Below are 19,355 nucleotides of genomic sequence, written 5' to 3' on the forward strand. Positions count from 1 at the left end.
GGCCCCTGCCAGCCTTTGGGGCCTTTGGAGCCAGGAGTGACGGCCCGGAGCTGTCACGATGACGGCCGGGGCATGAGGCTGGCCCCTCCAAGGGGCTGTGGCACACACAGCAGTGGCTCAGCCTGGCTCCTCGCTCGCACTGGAAGCAGACGGGATCCCAAGTGTACAAAAGTCTGCGAGGTCAGAGATAGTTTTGAGGAGATGGTTTTGAGAGGGGACGCGCTTTGTCCCTCAATCCCCAGCGCTGGGGATGCCTCGCACCGGCATCGCTGTCCCGCCCCGGGGGCAGCGGCGGGAGGGCTGGGCGGTCTCCGGGGAGGGCGGCCCCGCTCCGGACCCGCCTCCCCGGCCGGCCCCGGGCGCCGAGCACCCTCCTCCTCGTCCCCCTGGCCCAGGCGGGGGCAGCCCGCCGCGCCGGGGCCACACAAAGCGGCGAGCGGCGGTGCCTCCGCGCCGCCCGTCCGGCGACAGCCGCGCCGGCCATGGAGCCGCCCGTGCCGCCTCAGGAGCAGCCGCCGCGCCCGCGCTCGCACACGGTCACCACCACCAGCAGCTCCTTCACCGCCAACCTGTCGGCCAGCTCCAGCACCCTCGCCTACGACAGGGAGTTCCTGCGCACCGTGCCCGGGCTCCTCATGGTGACCGAGATTGTGAGTGCGCCGCGGGCGCGGAGGGGCGGGGGAGCCTCGGCCGGCGCTGGGGTGGGGAGGGGTCGGGGCGTCCCTCAGCGCATCCCCCCGTGCGGGGCCCTGCCCGCAGGTGAGCGCGGGGAAGGACGAGCCCACGGAAGCAAGAGCGGCTCTGCGGCGGAGGCACAAATGTCCCGCCTGGAAATTGGAAAAGGGAGCGCAGGGCACACGCGGTCTGCTCAGCCTCCCGTGGTATCTGCGGTATCATCACGTCCCGTAGCGGAAAGACGAGTTTTGGCAGACAGGGAGCTGAGCTTTGGAGACTTTTCTGTAACCACATTGGTTGTATATGCTTTGCACTTGATAGCACACGAATAGGCATGATGTGAGAGTTTATTGAACAATTTATCTTTGTTTCCTAGGTCAAAAAAAACCCAATTTCCTTACGTTCTTACTGCTTTGGTACACCTGTGCAGAGTGGGAGATGAACTGATGCCTTTTGGGTTTGCTAGTGAATTTGTTTTTTGCAGGTAGTCCATAAGGTGTAAATGAACACACAGAGAGCCAGGCAGTGCTAAATTCGGTCACTTGCCTTAGTGGTAGGCGCTGAACTGCGCAACGCCGGGATCCCTCTGCAGGCCCGTGTGCCCTCAGTGCGCTGAGCAACAGATACTCAGCATCTCCTCATAAAAATGATCTGTTTCATTCCACTCATCTACACTATTAAAAATTAAGAGTCTTAAAGAGCTGGCTGCCCCAACTAACTTTTTGAGTTTCCTATGTGAAGTTTGTGTTGTACTGAAGCTTCAAAGATTAACTTATCAGATCACATTCGTTTTCACGGCTTGAAGACGTGCTTCACCAGAGCAGTGGAATGGCTGTTGGTTTTGCCGACTTCAAAGTTAAAATAACCAGGCGAAGCTTCAGGCTGATGTGTGATGTGGGACCTCTGGCAGGAGCAGTGCCATTGGAGAGAGGATGCACACTGAGATGCCAGATTGCTGTGCAGGCCAATAGTGATGGGGCTGTGAGGTCAGAGCCTGCTCCCAGCTGGTGCCCTGTGTGCCAGTGTCCTTGGGAATTCTGTCGATCTCCAGCAGATAGGTGATTGTCGGCTTGTTTTTGGCTGTTAAATACAGGAGATGCTTCACTGTCAAAGCTGTGGTAGATCTGTGAATAGACAAGTCTTGGAAATAATAGCTGCTTTCTTTTCCACTCTTTTTCAGTTAGTAATTACCACGGAGTTATGTACCTTTCTAGTACTTTATCTGAAGAGTGATCCCACTGTAGATTGTTACAGAGGTGCCCAAGGCTTTTCCAGAGCCCTGCTGGAATGTCATATATTCATCCTGGCTGTGAATATTGGATCAGCTGCACTCACATTGAGCTACATGGCCACAGGGCATGGACAGGCTCCTGCTTACTCTTTGTTGGAAGTGTGCCTTCTGCTTTGTGCTGACAGGTGGTGTCGTGCAGCTTACCTTTCTAAACAGTGCTGATGCTTTTTAGGGGGATTTTGTTTCCTCTCAGCCATTCCTAGTTCCTGGGATAATTATAAAATGTGAAATGAGCAGTTCCTGGCCAACTCAAAGGAGCTAATAGAAGTCTCTAATGTAGATTAACTTTTACAGGTTTGCAGTGGTGTATTTGAGAGAACAGAGTACAGTTCTGATATTAAGCTGAAAGGTGTAGGGCAGGTCCTACAGAAGTGGAGTACTGTTAGATAGTGCCTTTAAGGAAATACTTCTAATTCCTAACTCCACTTATTTTAAAGCAGCTAGACTAACTGTTCTTCTGTGAAATTAAACAAAAATATATAGTGAAGACCTTTATATGGAATTAGCTGAAAGAACCCCAGCTACTAAAATCAAATAGTGAGTTTATATATGTATGTGTGTATATATATGTGTATATATATTTTTATATATATATATATATTTGGCATTGGGTTTTGGTTAAACATTTTCCACCAGTTTGGTATGTTCTTTTTTATTCTGAGAGAGAATGTGCTTTAACAGAGCATGACTAGAGATCCCAAGATCTCTACTTCAAAACTTGCTGTGCATATTCAGCAGTATTGGAGTTGTGTACCCTAAATCATCCTGTTCTGATTGCTGTGCCTTGCCTGTACCAATTGGCCCTTCAGGATATTTCTGATGCCCCAGCTTATAGCATAATCCTTCTGCTAAGGATTTGCAAACCTGCAAATGAGACCAGCATGTAATTCAGTCTCAGGAGTTTGCAGCCTGGTAGATCTTTTCCAGTCTAAGCTCTGAGCTCTAAAGAACAGCTGCTGTGATAGGAGCATCCCTTTGCTTCTGGTGCCCCTTCTCTGGGGCATCTGTGACACGGACAGGGAAGAGGACTGTTTTTAGTGATATCTGCTATCAGTGCAGCTTCTCATCTGCCAGATCCCATGTCCATGTTAAAGCTGAGCTAGGGGCATTAAACAATGGTGCTAAATGCTCTGAGAGTTTGCACTGTGGGGCTGCATAAATATTTGATTTTTGCTGCTGTCAGTCAGCAATGTGCATGCAGCAAGAGGGGTGCAGTCTGTGTCTCCTGGCTCTGAAACTCTCTTCTCTGTGTAGGCAAAGGGCAAATCTGTATTACTCTTTGACCAAAGAGAATGGAAAAGCAGAAAGTTACCCCATAAATAAAGCATTCCAGCCCCTTAAATGGAGAATCTTGATCAGGTTTTGCTCCCACGCCCCTGATTTGCGTACTGTGAAGATGAATTAACTGCTGTGTGGGTTTCCATGTGTGCTGGTAACCAGCCTACATCTGCACTGAGGCTGTGGTTTAATGGCACAGTAAATTCAGCTTAACAGTTCCTACTAAGAGATCCTTTGTAGTCATGCAAAGCACTGGTCTGCTGTTAACTCGGTCTCCTGTTTCAAATTTGTTCAAAATGAGTTAGCTTTATAAAGACAGGTTTTATGATGGATCAGGTATTATCCATCCTTTATGTAGCTGCTTTAGAGCCTGTGTAAATGAGGGGTGAGGCTGACTGTGCCTATTCAGCAGTAATAGAGTTATGTACCCAAACGTGGTTAATCTTAATTCTGTAATGCCTCTTGGTCTAGCACTGCATACATCTAGCATGAATGAGCTCAGAAATGCAGCCTGAAGTGTAGGCTAAATTACCTGGTGCTGACAGATTTCCATTGCCTTTGATGTCTGCCTCCATGACCAGAGCAGGTGCAAGGTTTCCTGCCACTCACTTGGAAAGAACTGGGGTCAGTTCATTTCAGTGGAAAAAGCAAAATGGAAATTGACACCGGGTTTCTGAGAGGCCTTTGGAAACTGGCATAAAACACAACTTTGCTGTGTGGAAGGCTGTCCAAAGCACTTATATACAGAAGTAGTGGTGTTTGCTGGGCAGGGCAGGGGGTTCTGACTCTGGAAACTTGCATTTACTGGCCTTAGTTGGCCATTGACTCTGCAGGTTAGTTTATCTGCATCTCTCTAACTTCTCAGAATGTCTCATCCATTCATGGAATATGTGTACTAATCTTTGTAAAGAGCACTGAGATCCATTGGTGAAAAGTAGTACAGAAGATGTAAGTGGTGTTACACCAAGTCTGTAAATGAGAAAATGAGATGTCAATTGCCTGGGTTGACACTGAAGTAAAAATACATCATATAAAGTAATTGATACTGATTCCTACAGTGTAGCACCCCCAGTCCCCCTGGAGGATTTACAGTTTCAAAATGAGCAAGTATAGCAATTTCTAGAGATATCTTTTGAGTGTTTCTTTTCTGTGAAATGATGGCCCAGCAAAGCTACATTTATCTTCCTGGGACTTTTATGGCCAAGAAAAATGATGGCAAGTGATACCTTCTCAGAGCTTTAAATCAGCTTCTCAAGTCAAGCATTGTGGATCACTTTGGGGAGGTGGAGAGTTTTGTGGTTGCTATGGATGTAGTTATAAAAATATTTACTTTCTAGCAGGATGACATTGATCTCTTCGGATTGTTGCTTCACACCAGTGTGTTGTTAGATGGAGTCTCTTGTAAAATTTGCACTACTCATTTTAAGGCTTGTCATGGCTATTTGACCTTGACAAAAACAAATACTTATATAGCTTGGAAAGGTTTAGAAGGTTGATACTTTGCTGCTGCTGCATGAGATCTTGTGATGGTGTAAGTTTTAGTTAATTGTACTTACAGTTGCATTTCTTTGTGCTGTTCTGTGCACATTATTCTTTGAAATGCCCAGAATAAAATAGATACTTGAAATATAAGCCTGATAGGAATTCATTTACTTTATTAGCACCACATAAAATTGGAGTTCAAATTTATGTTTCTGGACAATAAAAATAAGTTTGATCACTGGTTCATTATTCTTCTTCAAATGTTAGACCTTTGAAGGTTTAATTCATAAAGGAAATACTGTTGACTTTGTTTATTCTAGTAGACTGGTGACCCTCAGAATATTAAATAGATATTGAAAGTTAGGTCAGATCTAAGATATTGAGGGTGCCAAAACCAGAACAACTGGAAATGTGCAAGTGTTTGTTCAACAGACTTTTCACCTTTGTCTTTTTCCTGAGAGATGCATCAAACTCATCTACCAATACTCAAGTGTTAAATTAACTCAGCAATAAAGTCATATAAATGTTAAGAAAAACAGAAGTAATACAGAGGGGATGATCTACTGTGACAAAGTTAAAATACAAAAATTCTACTTAAAGCTCTCCTTGCATTTAGATTTTCTTTTAGTCTTACAGCCTCTCTGACTGCAGTTCAGTTTTATGTATATTTACCATCCTCCTCCTGCCCTCCCATGTCTTGGAAAAGCTCAGAAGAAGCATGGAGGGAGTTCCAAAGAGCATCTTTGCTCACCTGAGTAGCAGCAAGACTTTCTCTCCTTTCAGGAACAGTAGTGATTTTTTCTTTTTTCTTATAAGGTGATTTTTACTCCGATCATAGCATGTCTGCTTGCAAGTAGTTGACAACACTGAGCTACCTCCTGACATGTTGAACAAGTGCTCTGCCTGGAGGAGATGTACACAAGCACCATCTTACTATTATTCACTTTGAATTACTGAATGGAAAAAAAACAAATCCTGTAGTGACTAGTCAGTCACTTCATCCAGCAGCTTCATGCTCCTATGCACGAATAAGAAAACACACAATATAAACTCTCAGCTCTCTCCTTTGGTCTTGATCAGACAAAACTCTTGCTGAAGTCAGGTTTCAGCTCTGCCTTTCTTAGGTGCTGTTGTTCCACTGCTAACGCTTAGCTGTCTTTAGTGTACTGAACACACACATCTATATGGTTTCCATCTTCCTTTAGGATCATATAGTTATTTAAAGTTCTGTTTCCTGTAAGGTCTTTGGTTTCCTGGACAAGATCAGGGTGTTTCCTTGGGAAGAGAGAACTGTTTGGGGGACACAAGGAAACAGAACCCTTTGAACGTGCTCCAAGTGATGATAGAAACAGTGTTAGGACTAAAATGGTGGGAGGGTGAAAATGCCTCTTAAAGTGAATGAAGATATTTTACCAAAGGTCAAAAATGCAAAATATTCTCAATACGTCAGAGTTAAGGTACAACACGTATGAAATGTCTTTATCTCTTCATGAGAAGAATGCTTTCAAGTCATACTTAAACATCTACTTTGTTGTTGGGTGGGTAGTGAATATAATACAAATCCTCCTCCCCCCCCCCCCCCCCCCAAAACTGTAGAAATTATTTTTCTTTTGTGCCTGCAAAAATTCTTATGTGCACAAACTTAATTTTAAATGAATAAATGAATAAATAAATAAATAAATAGATCTTTTGGGGCTTCAGTGGCCTGTGTCTGCATGACAGTGAAATGTGCAGTCCTCCCATTATTCCTAATGGACTAGGCAGAGCTTCCCAGTTGCTTGGCTTTAGCATGATGCTGTGGCTGGGTGTGAGTCCTGTGTGAGGGTAAGTGCTGAGGGGACCATCATGGTCTGAGGACAAAGGTCAATGATGTAGTTGTAAAGAGACTATGACTGCATTCCTGAAAATTGCCTTTTCCCAGATATGCACAGGAGTCCCAAATCCCTGGGTAATCATGCTATGGGAAGACAGTGATAATGCCAGATACCTGATAATGATGGAGACACCTGATGGTGCATTTTGTCCTAATCCTGGACTTGTCTGTTCTCTTTTCTTTGTGGTTGTTCATTTGTTGTTCAGTTCAGATTGTTGGGATTTTTTTTCTCCCATTGTGTTATTTTTTTTTCTTTCTACACTGTCATTCCTGCTTTTTGTTTGGAATTATTTATTATACACTGTTAAGCCTGCAGATTAGAGGATCATGAAGTGGTGTATGCCTATCTAAAACCCTCTGTATTCCATGCAGTGTATGATGAAGAGGTGTATTTGTTGGCAGCAGAGTAAGAAGGTGAGCAGGAAAAGGACACAGAAAGAAGTTGCCTTTGGGTCACACTGGATTCTTGCAAAATCATTAATGACCCCCAGGTTTCTGAGTCCATTAACAAAAAATGCTGCTTCTAGAGCAAAAGCAGATGCCTTTCACTCCCTGCCCTTTGGATGGGAGTACTCCTGTGTACCTGGGGAGCCCACTGATGTCTGCTCTGTTCTGTGCTCTGAACCTCCTGTGTAGTACCAACAGGCAGGGTTGGAGCAGAGGTGCCTGAAAGAGTCTTCTTAAAAAGAAGAATCTCAAAACTGCAGAAAAACTCTCTTGGGGACTCTGAACCCTTCAGTATGGAAAGTGTGGAGGGAATGATGATGTTTTGTTCTTGTTTGTTGATTGCCTTCTCATTCAGCCTACTGTTTTTTCCTGTTCTCTTCTGGCAATAACAGTGCCATATATTTAGTTTATAATGGTCACGTAGACAAATATGCATATATATGTGTACACATACATTTATATATCTATAAATAGGTCTTAACTTCATTTTACTTTGGATAAAGTATATATTGTATTGTGTGATATTTCTGCACTTTTTCCCCTTTGAATTCCAGAAAAACAGCATTAAGTGTCCTTGCAGAGAGGACCTAGCTCTTTTTTTTTTTTAGTGTCAAACAGCAAATAGCTTTTAGCATCCATCAGGCCTTTGGCAAGGTAGTTCTGTTCCTGTGGCCTGAGCCAGTTCCCCGTGGAAGCTGCTGGTACTAATTCACCTGCCTCTGAAAGGACCAGATCAGGTATAAAGCTCTTGAAACTCCAGTGGAGGAGGGACTGAGTAAGGAAAGAATCAAGTCACTGCTTTCAGTGGCACCTGGGACTGGTCCAAGGAAAGTTTGGTGTCATGCTTATGTTAATGAACTTGAAGAGGCTGAGCTCCTGGTTCTACAGACATTAACATGGTATCCAGGCTTTGCCAGACCTCTTCACTGCACAGGCTTGGATCAGTCCTGGGCATGACTGCATTTTTGCCAAGCTAGAGAACAATATTGAGTGTTTACGCTGACCATTTTTGCAAGCTATGGGTGTGCAGATGACACTGATGCAAGCACACGTTTGTTGAGAGAAAAATCTTCAGACCAAAGCAAAACCAGTTTCAACAAATTGGTATTGTTAGAGGTATGCAGCCTGTGCAGTTTGTTCTGGGCAGCCACAATGTTTCTGGTCTGATTTAAGATGTGCTAAAACCAGATTTTGTAGAACTGAGACAAAGTAAGTAGGTGTGGTAATAATCAATAAGGTGTCAGTCTCTGGATATATCATAATCTAGTTATGAAGAATAAGTAAATTGAAAACATCCCAAGCAGGACCCTGGAAAGAGGCCATGTGGGAAAAGCAGCCTCTCTGATCATACTCTGGTAATCACTTCTGGTCTTTGACTGGTAGCCTAATGTGCACAGCTTGAAAGGAAATCTGTCAAGAACCTCTGCTTTATAGCAGAAAATAAGAACAATTTGTATCATCAGCTTTAAATGTGGCTGCTGTGTCCAGGCCTGAATTTAAATAAATTCAAGGTGGCTCTGTCTTTGCACGGATCCATTTATTTAGCCTCGAAGTTGTGCAGCTGCTAACAGGCTCCCTTTTTAAAAAATCTTTCTGGGCTTTTTTATTTTTTCTTTTTTTTTTCTCTGTCTGTCCCTTTAATATATATTTTAGCATAGGTTCTCTGCATTCAAAAATAATGGTATTCCAAAGGCTTCAGCTCACATGGCAGGTAATAGCTGAATGGGGCAGCATGGTTTTGAGACAACTGTTGGTGAAACTTAAAAACTGAGACAGTGTTGCAGGCAGGAATTCAGTGCTGAGGGACAGTGGAAGAGATTAAAAAAAAAAAGTCCTCTACCAAGAGGAAAACATCTACAATGTGCCTTTAAAATGACACTTCAGCTGATAGCATCAGCCTTGGTTGTGCCCAGCCAGAGACAGCCACTGCAGGGCAGACTGACAAGGATCAGCCGTGATGATTGCCTGTTACTACTGCTGTAGGTTGGAAAGCATAAACAAATGCACAATTGTCCTTTACAGGATCAGGATGCAACTATGATACATGCTGGCGAGAGTGGTGCTATAATTCAGTCCTTAGTGGGGAAAAAAGACCAAAAAATGACAGCATTTGTGCTGATTTGGTTGTAGCTTAATTTGTAAACAGTGATGTACCTTGCTATCAGGGACCTCATGTGCTGTTTCAAAGAGCTTCCATGTGTATAAGCACTTAATAATTACAATCAAAAAACATTATTATGTTATTAAGGTCCTGGATATTAAGCACCAAAATTAGTTTCACCCTGGCAGTGTTGGTTTCGTATTGAATTGTGTGCAGGTACTGGAATCCAGTCAAAACCTGCTTGATTATGGTTTTTTTATCAAGAAACTTCTGTCATGGTCATTGCACAGAAGAGCTTTTCTAGGCGTGACTGGGATATTGTGCACACAGCATTGGAGGAAGTCAAGTTGTGAGTAAGGAAAGGGATTATTCAAAGGGAGAGGATGGTCTCCTGGCTAATTGCTTCCTTGGAAAATTTGATTTTTATCTTCTCCTTGAAACACAATGTTCCTATGGGATGCTACACAAGGCAAGTAAGCCCTACATTTCATTGTGTTCACTCTACTCCTTGTTTTCTGAATCCCCAGCTTTGGGTCTGAGTTGCAGAAAAGCCAATTAATTCTCAGATGTGTCTGAAAGTCAGTAGCAGCTCTGTGTTCTGAAGATGCAAAATGCACTGCCATAATAAATGCTGTGGGAAAAGAGTTTTCCAGAAATTTGGCAAGAATTGGCTTTTGACCCTAATTTTAGTGCACTGTCTAAAATTGGGATAGCATACTACTCTATCTCAGAGATGTGTTTAATAATTTATTGATGGACTTGTGGGGCAATACAGATAACACAGTGTTTTTCAAGAGCCCAAATGCAAAGCTGAGTTGCAGTTCTGCAGGCCATGCAAGTAAACAGGCAGAAAACAAAATAAGGGGAGGCATTAGTTCTGAAAGAGGTTTTCCCCTCTGTTGCTGCATGCAGGTGGTTGTGGGGAGAAGGGGAAAGTATGTGGTCAGAAAATTATAGGCTATAGCATAATGTGTGCTTAACCAAGGATAGAATTAGGATGTGTGAAGAACTCGTTTCTGGAAGTGTTGCATACTTAGCCCCAGGTATTTCAACATGTTTGTCCCTCTCTCTCGTCCGCCCCTCTGCCTCTGTCCCAAGTCCTAATTTCCCATCTCTCTTCCGTGATGGGCTTGGTTTGGTTTTGTTTTGTCTCCCTGCCTCATTTCTTCAAGCCCTCTTGTCCAGCAGCTCTGGGCAACTTGCCAAAGGTCTGCTTTGCATGATTTTCCTCTGCTCTTCTTCAGGCTTGACAGAGAAAATCAACGTAGAAAATGCAGCTCCTACACTAAAAATTTGGCAAAATGTTGTTTTAGGAGAGGAGGTGTTGGGCAACTGAAAGAACAGGCTCTGCTCGATATGAGACATCCATCTTTAATGCTTTCATAAAGCTGTGGGTGGACAAAGCCATGAAAAATACCATAGTATTTTAGAACAGTATTAAAAGTAGTGATACAGTGATTTAGGAGGTTGTTGGTGAATATTGTGACATGTTTAGTTCTTCCATTCAGCTAGAATGCAACTTTTTCTAAAACAAAAGGCATAAAACAGGCTGTATAGAGCTGGATTTTTTGAGACCAACTACAGTCTTGTGGTGATCTCAGTGAATCTCTTCAATATAAGAGATTCAGGCAGCATGGAAAAGCAAGATCCCTGCTGAAATTTCTGATTGATGCTTCAAGGCCTCTCTATGTGCATAAGCCATGTTCATTGGACTGTGCAATACAGTCATAACAGTTACTGACAACAGTCATTGCCAGTTGGCCTCCAAGCTGAAAATATTTTCCCTTCCCCATGCTGTTACTAAGATATAGCACAGTACAAATCAATACATTAATTAGTGTTCTTTTTATTTCTCCTAATGCATGGGAAGGAGTTGGGATGCCAAATAAAATTCATACTTGACAGAAAGACAGTTGTCATTGGGAAACCACTTATATTTAATTTTGGAAAACCACAATCCTTATTACTCTTTTGAGTACATTCTTATATTGCTGGGACTTAACTTTAAAAGGCAGTGTGCAAGAGGAAAACAATTACCTACTTGAAGAGATGGCTCCTCTTGTGATGTGTTTTCTGTTTGAAACATGAGCATCCATGCAAAGATGTATAAACTAATCTTGAACATACAACACAGGCCTGTGGAACTGTAATTTAATGATGGAACTTGCCATGAGTGAAACAGTGAAAAACAGCTTATATGTTACTAGGTACCATTTCATTGTTCCATTTGGCATATTGAAAGGATTTTCTGTTTAACTTCTCAGAAAAAATGGTAGGAATTTTACCCAGGAGAATGAGGTTTCCAAGCAGTTTTTTTTTTCAAACTAGGGATTTCTTCCTAGACTTTGGCAATCATGAAACGTGACCAGACGCTTGTACAAAGAACTTGACATTCTCTTTATGCAGTAACAGACAACTATCTAGCAAATGTTTGCCTGAAGTAAGCAAGTCAAGATAATGTGTTAGAGGTGAGATGGGGTCTCTTGTAAAGTGTTTTACCAGCTGAAGTTAAAGTTAAACTGAGTACACAGCAATAAATGAAAAGGAATTCTCTAAGGTTGGTTACATCTAATTTTCACTCTCCTTATTAAGCTGTACAGTATAATGCTAGTCTTGGAGGGGAAAAAAAAGAAAAAACACAAACCACAAGAAAAGTCCCCCTCCCACCCAAAAAAAAAAAACCCAACCCACCCTATACTATGTCTGAAGTAATTTTCATTCTAAAAACTTAGCTTAATTTCAACATGCCTCTTCAATTTAGGTCTCAGTTTAAAAAAATGGCAGAGAAGGGAACTTAAAAAGAACACTTAATTTTGACTTGTGTTGGTTGGTGTTTCTGTAGATTACATGTTGCATGAACAATGGGCACGAGCAAGATGACGACCCTGAGAACTGGTGCAAATACAGTCTGGGTGAGTTGATGGGAACAAAATCAGATTAAGATCTAATGTACACAAACAATGTTGTTATGAAGAGAAGGTTTTAATGAATCAGTTCTTGATGCTCTTAAAACCTGTTGTGAATTTCCCATTGACTTCAGCCATCCCGCCATATCTGCACAGGAAATGAAGAGAACATGAAAGGAACACGAAAGCCAATCTACCGTGCAGTCTGTGTGCTCTAATGAGCGCTGGCATTGTTTGTCAGACTCCTCAGGACAGCAGCTCCTTCCCCAGAGTCGTTTCCTATCCCCTTGGTAGTGTTTGTGGAGGGCAGCTCTGCTGTTGCTTCCGTTTGGCACAGAAGAAAAGGGTATGCCCAGGAACTTTCCCCTCTGGTTTCTTCTGCCAGGGCCACGGATTAGCCTGATAAAAGAGATCACCTCCCTTAAGACCTTTCCTCTCCAATCCTCCTGCATGGAGCACTTGCTGTCAAATTAGATTCAGATCAGGAGGAGCCTAATTAACAGCTTGTACCATTTTCGTGTTGACCTGTTGTGCTAAAATTGACTTTGGAAGGATAACAGGCACGGTTAACCCACTTGGTACCAAGATTAGCCCAAAAGTTCCCTGTCATGCTACCTGTTTCTTGTGCACAGTTTCTTTGGCTTGAACATCTAGCTGATAGATGGTGAAAGGGGAAGCTGTTCAGATCCATTGCTTGGACATGCTCCTTTATAACCCAGCTGCCTAATTTATGTATTTCTTCAGAGCTCCCTTTAGTTGTGTATCCCACAGTCCCAGGACATACCTTATTTTGTAATGAAACACTGATAATTTTTTTACATCCACATCATGATTCTGTTAAATCCTGTGTATCAAAACAGCTCAGCATCACAACTATCAATCTAAATTTGTTTATTCAGTACAACAGATGGGTTTGTCCCGTAGCTGTCCTGCCTTATCACTGGATTATCAAATGATATATGCCTTTTCCTGTATCAAATGGCTGTGCATGCTGTGCTCTTCCTTTTCCCTTTGTGTGAACTAGCAAAGCCCCCACAATAGCAGCTTGTGATGCCTTTCAGTGCCCTAATTCCTTTTTGGTTTCTTGGTTTTATGTGCTAAGACCTGTAATATTGTTTGCAGTAGGAGATTACACTACGTGCCTCTGTGTTTGTGCACATTTCATCATAGTGGGCTGAGTTTTCAGTGTGTGTGGATGTGGGCATTTTGATATAGCAATAATTCATAGCTTGAAGAAAGGGATATCTGCAAAGTACTACTTTTTTAGTACTACTTTTTATAGATGTATAAAATTTTTTAAATTATTTGAAGATTTTTTTCCCTTTTTGATTTGAAACTAGTAATACCAGGCTTTGCAGGGAAAATGTGCTAAAGATCTCTGCACACAGACTTTTTGAACAAAAAGCTGCCATGTCATTGTACAGGCTTTCCCTTCCCCCCTCAGTGGGAAAACAGGAACTTCAGAGGGGGCAGTAAATAGCTGAAATACTCAACAAAGAGCACTTGAACAAAAGGCTGGTAACACCTCATTGTTGTATCTGCACTATTGTCATTCTAGGGAAGAAAATACTAGGCAGAAGAAAGCCGTGATCCAAATCTGAGGAAATAGAATGGGGAAAAGGTGTGGAAGTTAGCTAAGTAAATATAATTTAGTTGATTGTGTATATTGGGATGCTGTAATATAAACAGCACTACAGGAAAAGGCTTGGGTTTTTCAGAAGAACCATTTGGGTGGGAAGGTCAAGCTGTAAGCTTGCATAGTGATATGGAGGCTTTTTATTCAAAAAGCTTGTGTGCAGTGAAAGATATTTTCAAAGTGTTTTTCCCCCAAAGCAAGTGCAGAGCACACCCTCACTCTGCCTGTAATTGCTCAGCAACTTGGCTGTTGCAACCTTACCTGGAGCTCTCCTCCCCATAACCTTGGTGTGTGCTGCATCACTTGCTGCTCATGAATCGCAGCTCACACGCAGACAGCCTTTGACAAAGCCAGTGGCTGCATTTTTGGACATTGGTACTTTCAGCTGCCTGCACTGCCCCAGCAGCTGACCCAGTCACGGTTCCCCTCAGCCTGAGCTGTGACTGAGCACAGCAGTGGTGGTTGACTCCAAACTGCTTGGTGGTGGTGGTCTGACAAGGTGACTGCCCTCCGTTTATCTGCCTTTCTCATTCCCAAGTGCTCGGTGCTGTGGGAGCCTTGTCTTCCCTTCTCACAGCTCAGTCTGTGCACGAAACTCACTGTCTTAGTCTGCTCACTGGGCTTTGACAGTGCAGGGGATGGGTGGAGGCTGGATGGGATGGAGAGCAAGCAGTGCTATCTCAGTTTCATGATGTGCTGAGGAGATTTCCCTGAAATTTAGAACAAAGCTCTAGCCTGGGCTAGGACTGTGTGCTTTGCTAGATCCATCTAGGGGTTGTACCAGCTTTCAGTCTAACAACATGCTTGTCTCCCAGAGGAAACAGCCCTGCTGACAGAGGAGCTGGAAGGAGAATGTGTGGGGAATACCTTACCACTAAGAGGTGTAATTGCTCTAAACACTTTCAGCCATGAGGGATTCATTAATCCACAGTAATCCCTGTAGTTTGTAGCCATTCTGACATCTGTGAGCTGTATTGGGAAATCAGATTTAGAGGAGAAATGGAATGAAAAATTCTTGAAAACCCAAAATATATTAGCTGTATTGTGGAGACAGTGAAACATGAGGGAATGCAGTGAGAGCAGCAGCTCTTGGCATTTCTGTGTTTATGCATTATGGGAGGCAAATACAAAATTTCTGGTTGCAGACTGATAGCTTATAAATGCAGACAGCTGACAAGGTCTCCATGCCTTGCTGTTCACTGCAGTTCACATTCTAGCCTGTGGTGATACCACAAACCAGTGATTTGTTTACCTCAAATACACTGAGCACTAGAGTGCAGTGACTGAGGAGCAGCTTTGTCTGCAGTCACCCTTGCAGGGCATTAACCTCTGGCACAACAGCAGGGCAAACATCTGAGGGACATTAAATCATTTCTGCTCACATATTTAAATCTGGATAAGCCAATGGATTGAGGGGGATTTTTTCCCTTGATTGAAGACTTTTTTCTTGCACTAGAAAGCTGGCATTTGTCACCAGTTGTTCTGTTCTTTGTTTACATAAGGCTCATTGAAGCAGTTGGAGAACATTATACCCTGCCCCACAAATAGGCATGTATACTTAATTTATGACTTTGGTAGTTTGAATTTCGAGTGTCAGGTATCCCACAGACCTTTTTACTTTGTTCTTTTATACTGCATGCACTGCTTGAGTATTTATTATGGAGAGCAGACAGGCTGTGGGAAGTCCTTCAGGCTTGTGGATTTTTTCTTCAGAACCTTGAAAATAAAGTTATGGAGCTTGAGGAAAAGGAGTTCTCTAAAAGTATGACTCATGTGTAGAGTTGTTTTACTTGCTTGGCCAATTAATTTTTTTTCATTTGGCAATTAATATTTTCACTTGCATATAATTCTTCACCCTAAAGTTGCTTGTTTAGTACCCTAAACATCTCTGCAAAACATTAAATGTGGAACAGTAGTAATAAGCCTTATATAGGTCTTATGTAGGCCTCTGTTGAAAACTTAATTCTGGATTTGTTCTTGATTCCTTCAAAGTCAACTCTTTCTATTACTACCACAAAAATAATAAAGAGAAAGGTAAAGCAGAATTTAAAAACCCAATGTAGCTTGTTGCCAGAAGCAATGCTAGCATTTCTGATTATCTCTTGTTCAATTGTGTCTTGTCAACAATTTTGGATATGGCCCTTAGTTCAAAGTTATCTTTGATATATTGGTGACAGATGGCCATTTTGAAAAAGGACATGACTTGAAACTGACTCAGAAAAATTCAGATGAGAAATGGGTTGGGGTTTTTCACCAATGAAAGCAGGAGACATTACGGCAGTTTTTTTAGAGACAAGATGAATTTTATCATTGCAACACTTGTGCCAAGGTGTCATCTCTTTCCAAAAAGCAATGTTGTAAGTTGAAATCTTTATGCCATTGGCAACATGGCCAAAATGGTCCTTTCTGACAGTGAGGTCTTTGAACATAAATGCCTCCAAAACAGCATATGCAAGAGTTAAATATTTATAGGCATGCAGTTCTTCTGTGTTGTTATTGCAAAGTGTACTCAGGAAAGAAAGCAATTTTGTCAGAGAAGGAAAAGGATTTTTCATTAAGGTGCTTCTACAACATGTGGATCAGTCTTTGTAAAATCTTTAAGCTTTACCTAAAAATGTGAATCACAGTTCATAGGGTTGGATTATTATTCCTGGGACTCAATATAGAAGTAGTCTGCTTCTTAATAGGCAGACAACAACAGATCTGAATGCAGATTCCTTATTTCTTTATCATCTTATTTTCTCCTCTGTTTGTTGGGCAAGGGGAATTGTTTCAACTTTTGATGACGAGAAGATTCTGGCTCACAGCAAGAAAAAATTCTGTATTGTACAAAATCAATTTTCGTGGTTTTCAGCTGTGGAAATTAAAAGATATTTTCAGTCTAAAGGTTTTTTTTAAATAAACAGTTAAGGATTTCCTCCTGTTTAAATGGATGAAGAATGCAGCAAGAGGTTTTCATAGCAGGTACTCCCTTTGAATTTTCCATTGCATCATATCTGGCTTTATGACTTTGTATCTTAGCTGTGGGGCAAAATAAAAGTTATTCCCAAAGAAGTAATAAGCTTCCTATTTTAATGTAGCAGCTAAGATTTGTGAAACAATGCTGCGTGCCCGCTAATTTTAGGCATCTCTATTTACATGGCCTAACAGGAAGATGGAGATGTAAAAATAGCAACAAAGAGCCAGTGACATTATTAATAAAGCAGCTGTATACAGCATTGTTCTCTTGTAGACAGCCTTTAAACAAAGTGAACTACATAAATAATCATTTATAATTCATAAGGTAGTCATTGTTAGGGATTCTCCTTTAAAAATAATTCACCTTATTAATGTAAAAACAATGGCAAAATTACTTTTTTTTTTTTTGTATATGTGTATTTCACATGCACCAAATGTTAAAATTAACTTACAAAATCATTGCTATTTATTGAGAAGCTGGTATTTTTCTACCCTCAGGAAGTATGTCCCTTCAGAGGAAGAAGGATGATAGAGTGCTGCAAAACTTCTTTCAAGGGAAGAGTTTGTATGTCTGTAAAAGAGGCAAGATCAAGGTTAAGGAAGACTTTTCATGTATGTGATTTTATTGGATCAGAAGAACAAATCCTTCTGCCATCATGCTCCAATAAGAAACAGTAGTAGTTGTAGTAATAAAAAAAATAGTAAATAGCCATATTGGGGAAGACATGTTCAGACAGATACAAATGGCCTTATATCTTTTGATCTCAGAATCTGCTTCTGCAGTTTAAATAATAAAAGAAAAAAGTAAATGAGATTACAGACAGTTACTGCATTTTTTTCCTAGTTTTTCTGTACAAGGACAATCATTTCCTCACAATGCACATCCCAAAAGCAAGAAACAAACATTGTATTCAGTGAGCACAGCAGATCAAGCCTGCACATTTAATTTGTATAAGTGCTTTATAAAGGAGAAATAGTATTCAGAACTCAAGGGCTATACTGTGGTCATCACCTCCATAAATACGCCTCTACTGCTTGGCTTGAAGTAGTCCCTCTCAGGAAGGACTTCTCAGGAAAACTCTCATGTGTTTATGAACCAGGCACTGCATTTGTGTAAAGGAAAAGGAATATATTAAGCTTTTTGTCTGCCCCACCCAAGCTCCTGAGGTGGAAGGGGGCAACCCTATCCCAGAGTTAAACTGCAGCTGCACTCTGAAAGTCCTTTCTGTCTTGAGGAGAGATGTGAAATTCATCATCATCTGACATTCTTGGTGAATGTGAGGAAGCTTCTTTCTTTGTCCACATCTTAGGTTCATGTTTCAAAACAAGAATTCAAAAAGCTTGCCAGTGTGGTTTTCCTTTTTTTTTCTTTTAATTTAAATTGCCTCAAGGAAGCACTGCAAGCTCTTTTAAGTCCTTCCACCAAGCAGCTGATGTTCCTGACTAATGTGAGCTCTCAAATCTACACATAATTTTATAGTATGAAGATCTAAAATTTAAATCAATTAAATCATATGGCATTGTATGAGTGCAATGATAGGTCTCCTCACAAATCAACTCAGTAAATTGCAGCAGGATCTCCTGTGAGTCACATAGAATTTATTTTTACTTCTCTACTGCCTGTTTGGGGACTAAACTGTTTAGAGGACTAAACTGAGTGTTAATTCTCAAAGAAATCAGTTACAAGTTCTACTCAGAACTCCAAAATGTAGTAATATTTGAACCTTAAATTAAAAAATCATTCAGTCTTTTAGTTTCACCAATCTTGATTTATAAGGAGGCTTTTGAAAAGGAAAAATTATTGGAATATGGAATTTCATCACTACTTTTATATCCAAAGGTGTTTGTACTGAATCTTCAATTTTTTCCCAAAAAAGCCATCACCTCTAGAAGCTGTACAAAAGAAGCCACTAGGACACAAAAAAATAGATATCCTGTGCCTTCTGTGTCTCTATGTGACTATTCTGCTTTGTAATTGTCTGCTTTAAAATTCATACTTGAAGGCGTGGTTAAATGAAAATTTGCTCAGAAAGTAACTGGAAAGGCAGATTATTTTTTATTTGATTCTAATGTGCTATTATGTTACATTCTCCTTTCTCTGCTGCTCAAGGGCAAAATGTAGCAGCAATTCCAGTGAGTAATTCCCAGCTCCATGATAGTGCAGCGTTTACTGTAGCAGTACCACTTCACGGTTTCCTGACAGGGCTGGGAGGAGGCAGGGAGTTTGGAATCAACAAGCATTTCTGCACAATATCACAGTGTTTCTCTCTAGGAAATCCTAGGTGGTGAGAGAAACTCCTGCCACGGGCAGGCCTTGCTGAATTGGAAGGAAGAGGGAGTGGCAGCAGCATTCCTTTCAGTAGCATCCCTTGGGACTGTTTGATAAGAGGCCAGGCAGTCTCCTCTCCTTGGTGTTTAGATGCTCTTGTCGACCTTTAGAGATTGAGCACTGTGGAGGTCACTGCCTTGCACTGTCACCCTTCCAGAGAGGTGAGTAAGTGCTGCTAAGGTCAGGCTGCTTGTCTCCAGTAGCGTTTGTACCACCCCTCTTTATTTTCACATGACACTGTGGCCCTGATGGAGCCGCTGATAGCAGTAGCCAGTGTGGTCCCAGCCAGCTGCAGCAGCTCTGAGCCTGCAGGTCCTTCTCCTGTCTGCCTGTCTCACTGTATTCTGCATCAAGACACTTTCAGACTAGAGAATGTGAT

The 19,355-nt window shown here is 41.8% G+C and overlaps 1 protein-coding gene across 1 annotated transcript in view; it reads left to right on the plus strand.

Moving 5' to 3' along the window:
• The first annotated feature begins 482 nt into the window (after nucleotides 1-482).
• CMTM8 (CKLF like MARVEL transmembrane domain containing 8) overlaps nucleotides 483-19,355 on the plus strand; it is a 34,728-nt gene continuing 15,855 nt past the window's right edge. Inside the window, exon 1 of the mRNA XM_058035584.1 lies at nucleotides 483-650. Coding sequence (XP_057891567.1) covers nucleotides 483-650 — 168 coding nt within the window. The remainder of the gene's footprint in view (nucleotides 651-19,355) is intronic.

The sequence above is a fragment of the Melospiza georgiana genome, chromosome 1 (genome assembly GCF_028018845.1).
Source record: "Melospiza georgiana isolate bMelGeo1 chromosome 1, bMelGeo1.pri, whole genome shotgun sequence".
Taxonomy (NCBI): domain Eukaryota; kingdom Metazoa; phylum Chordata; class Aves; order Passeriformes; family Passerellidae; genus Melospiza; species Melospiza georgiana.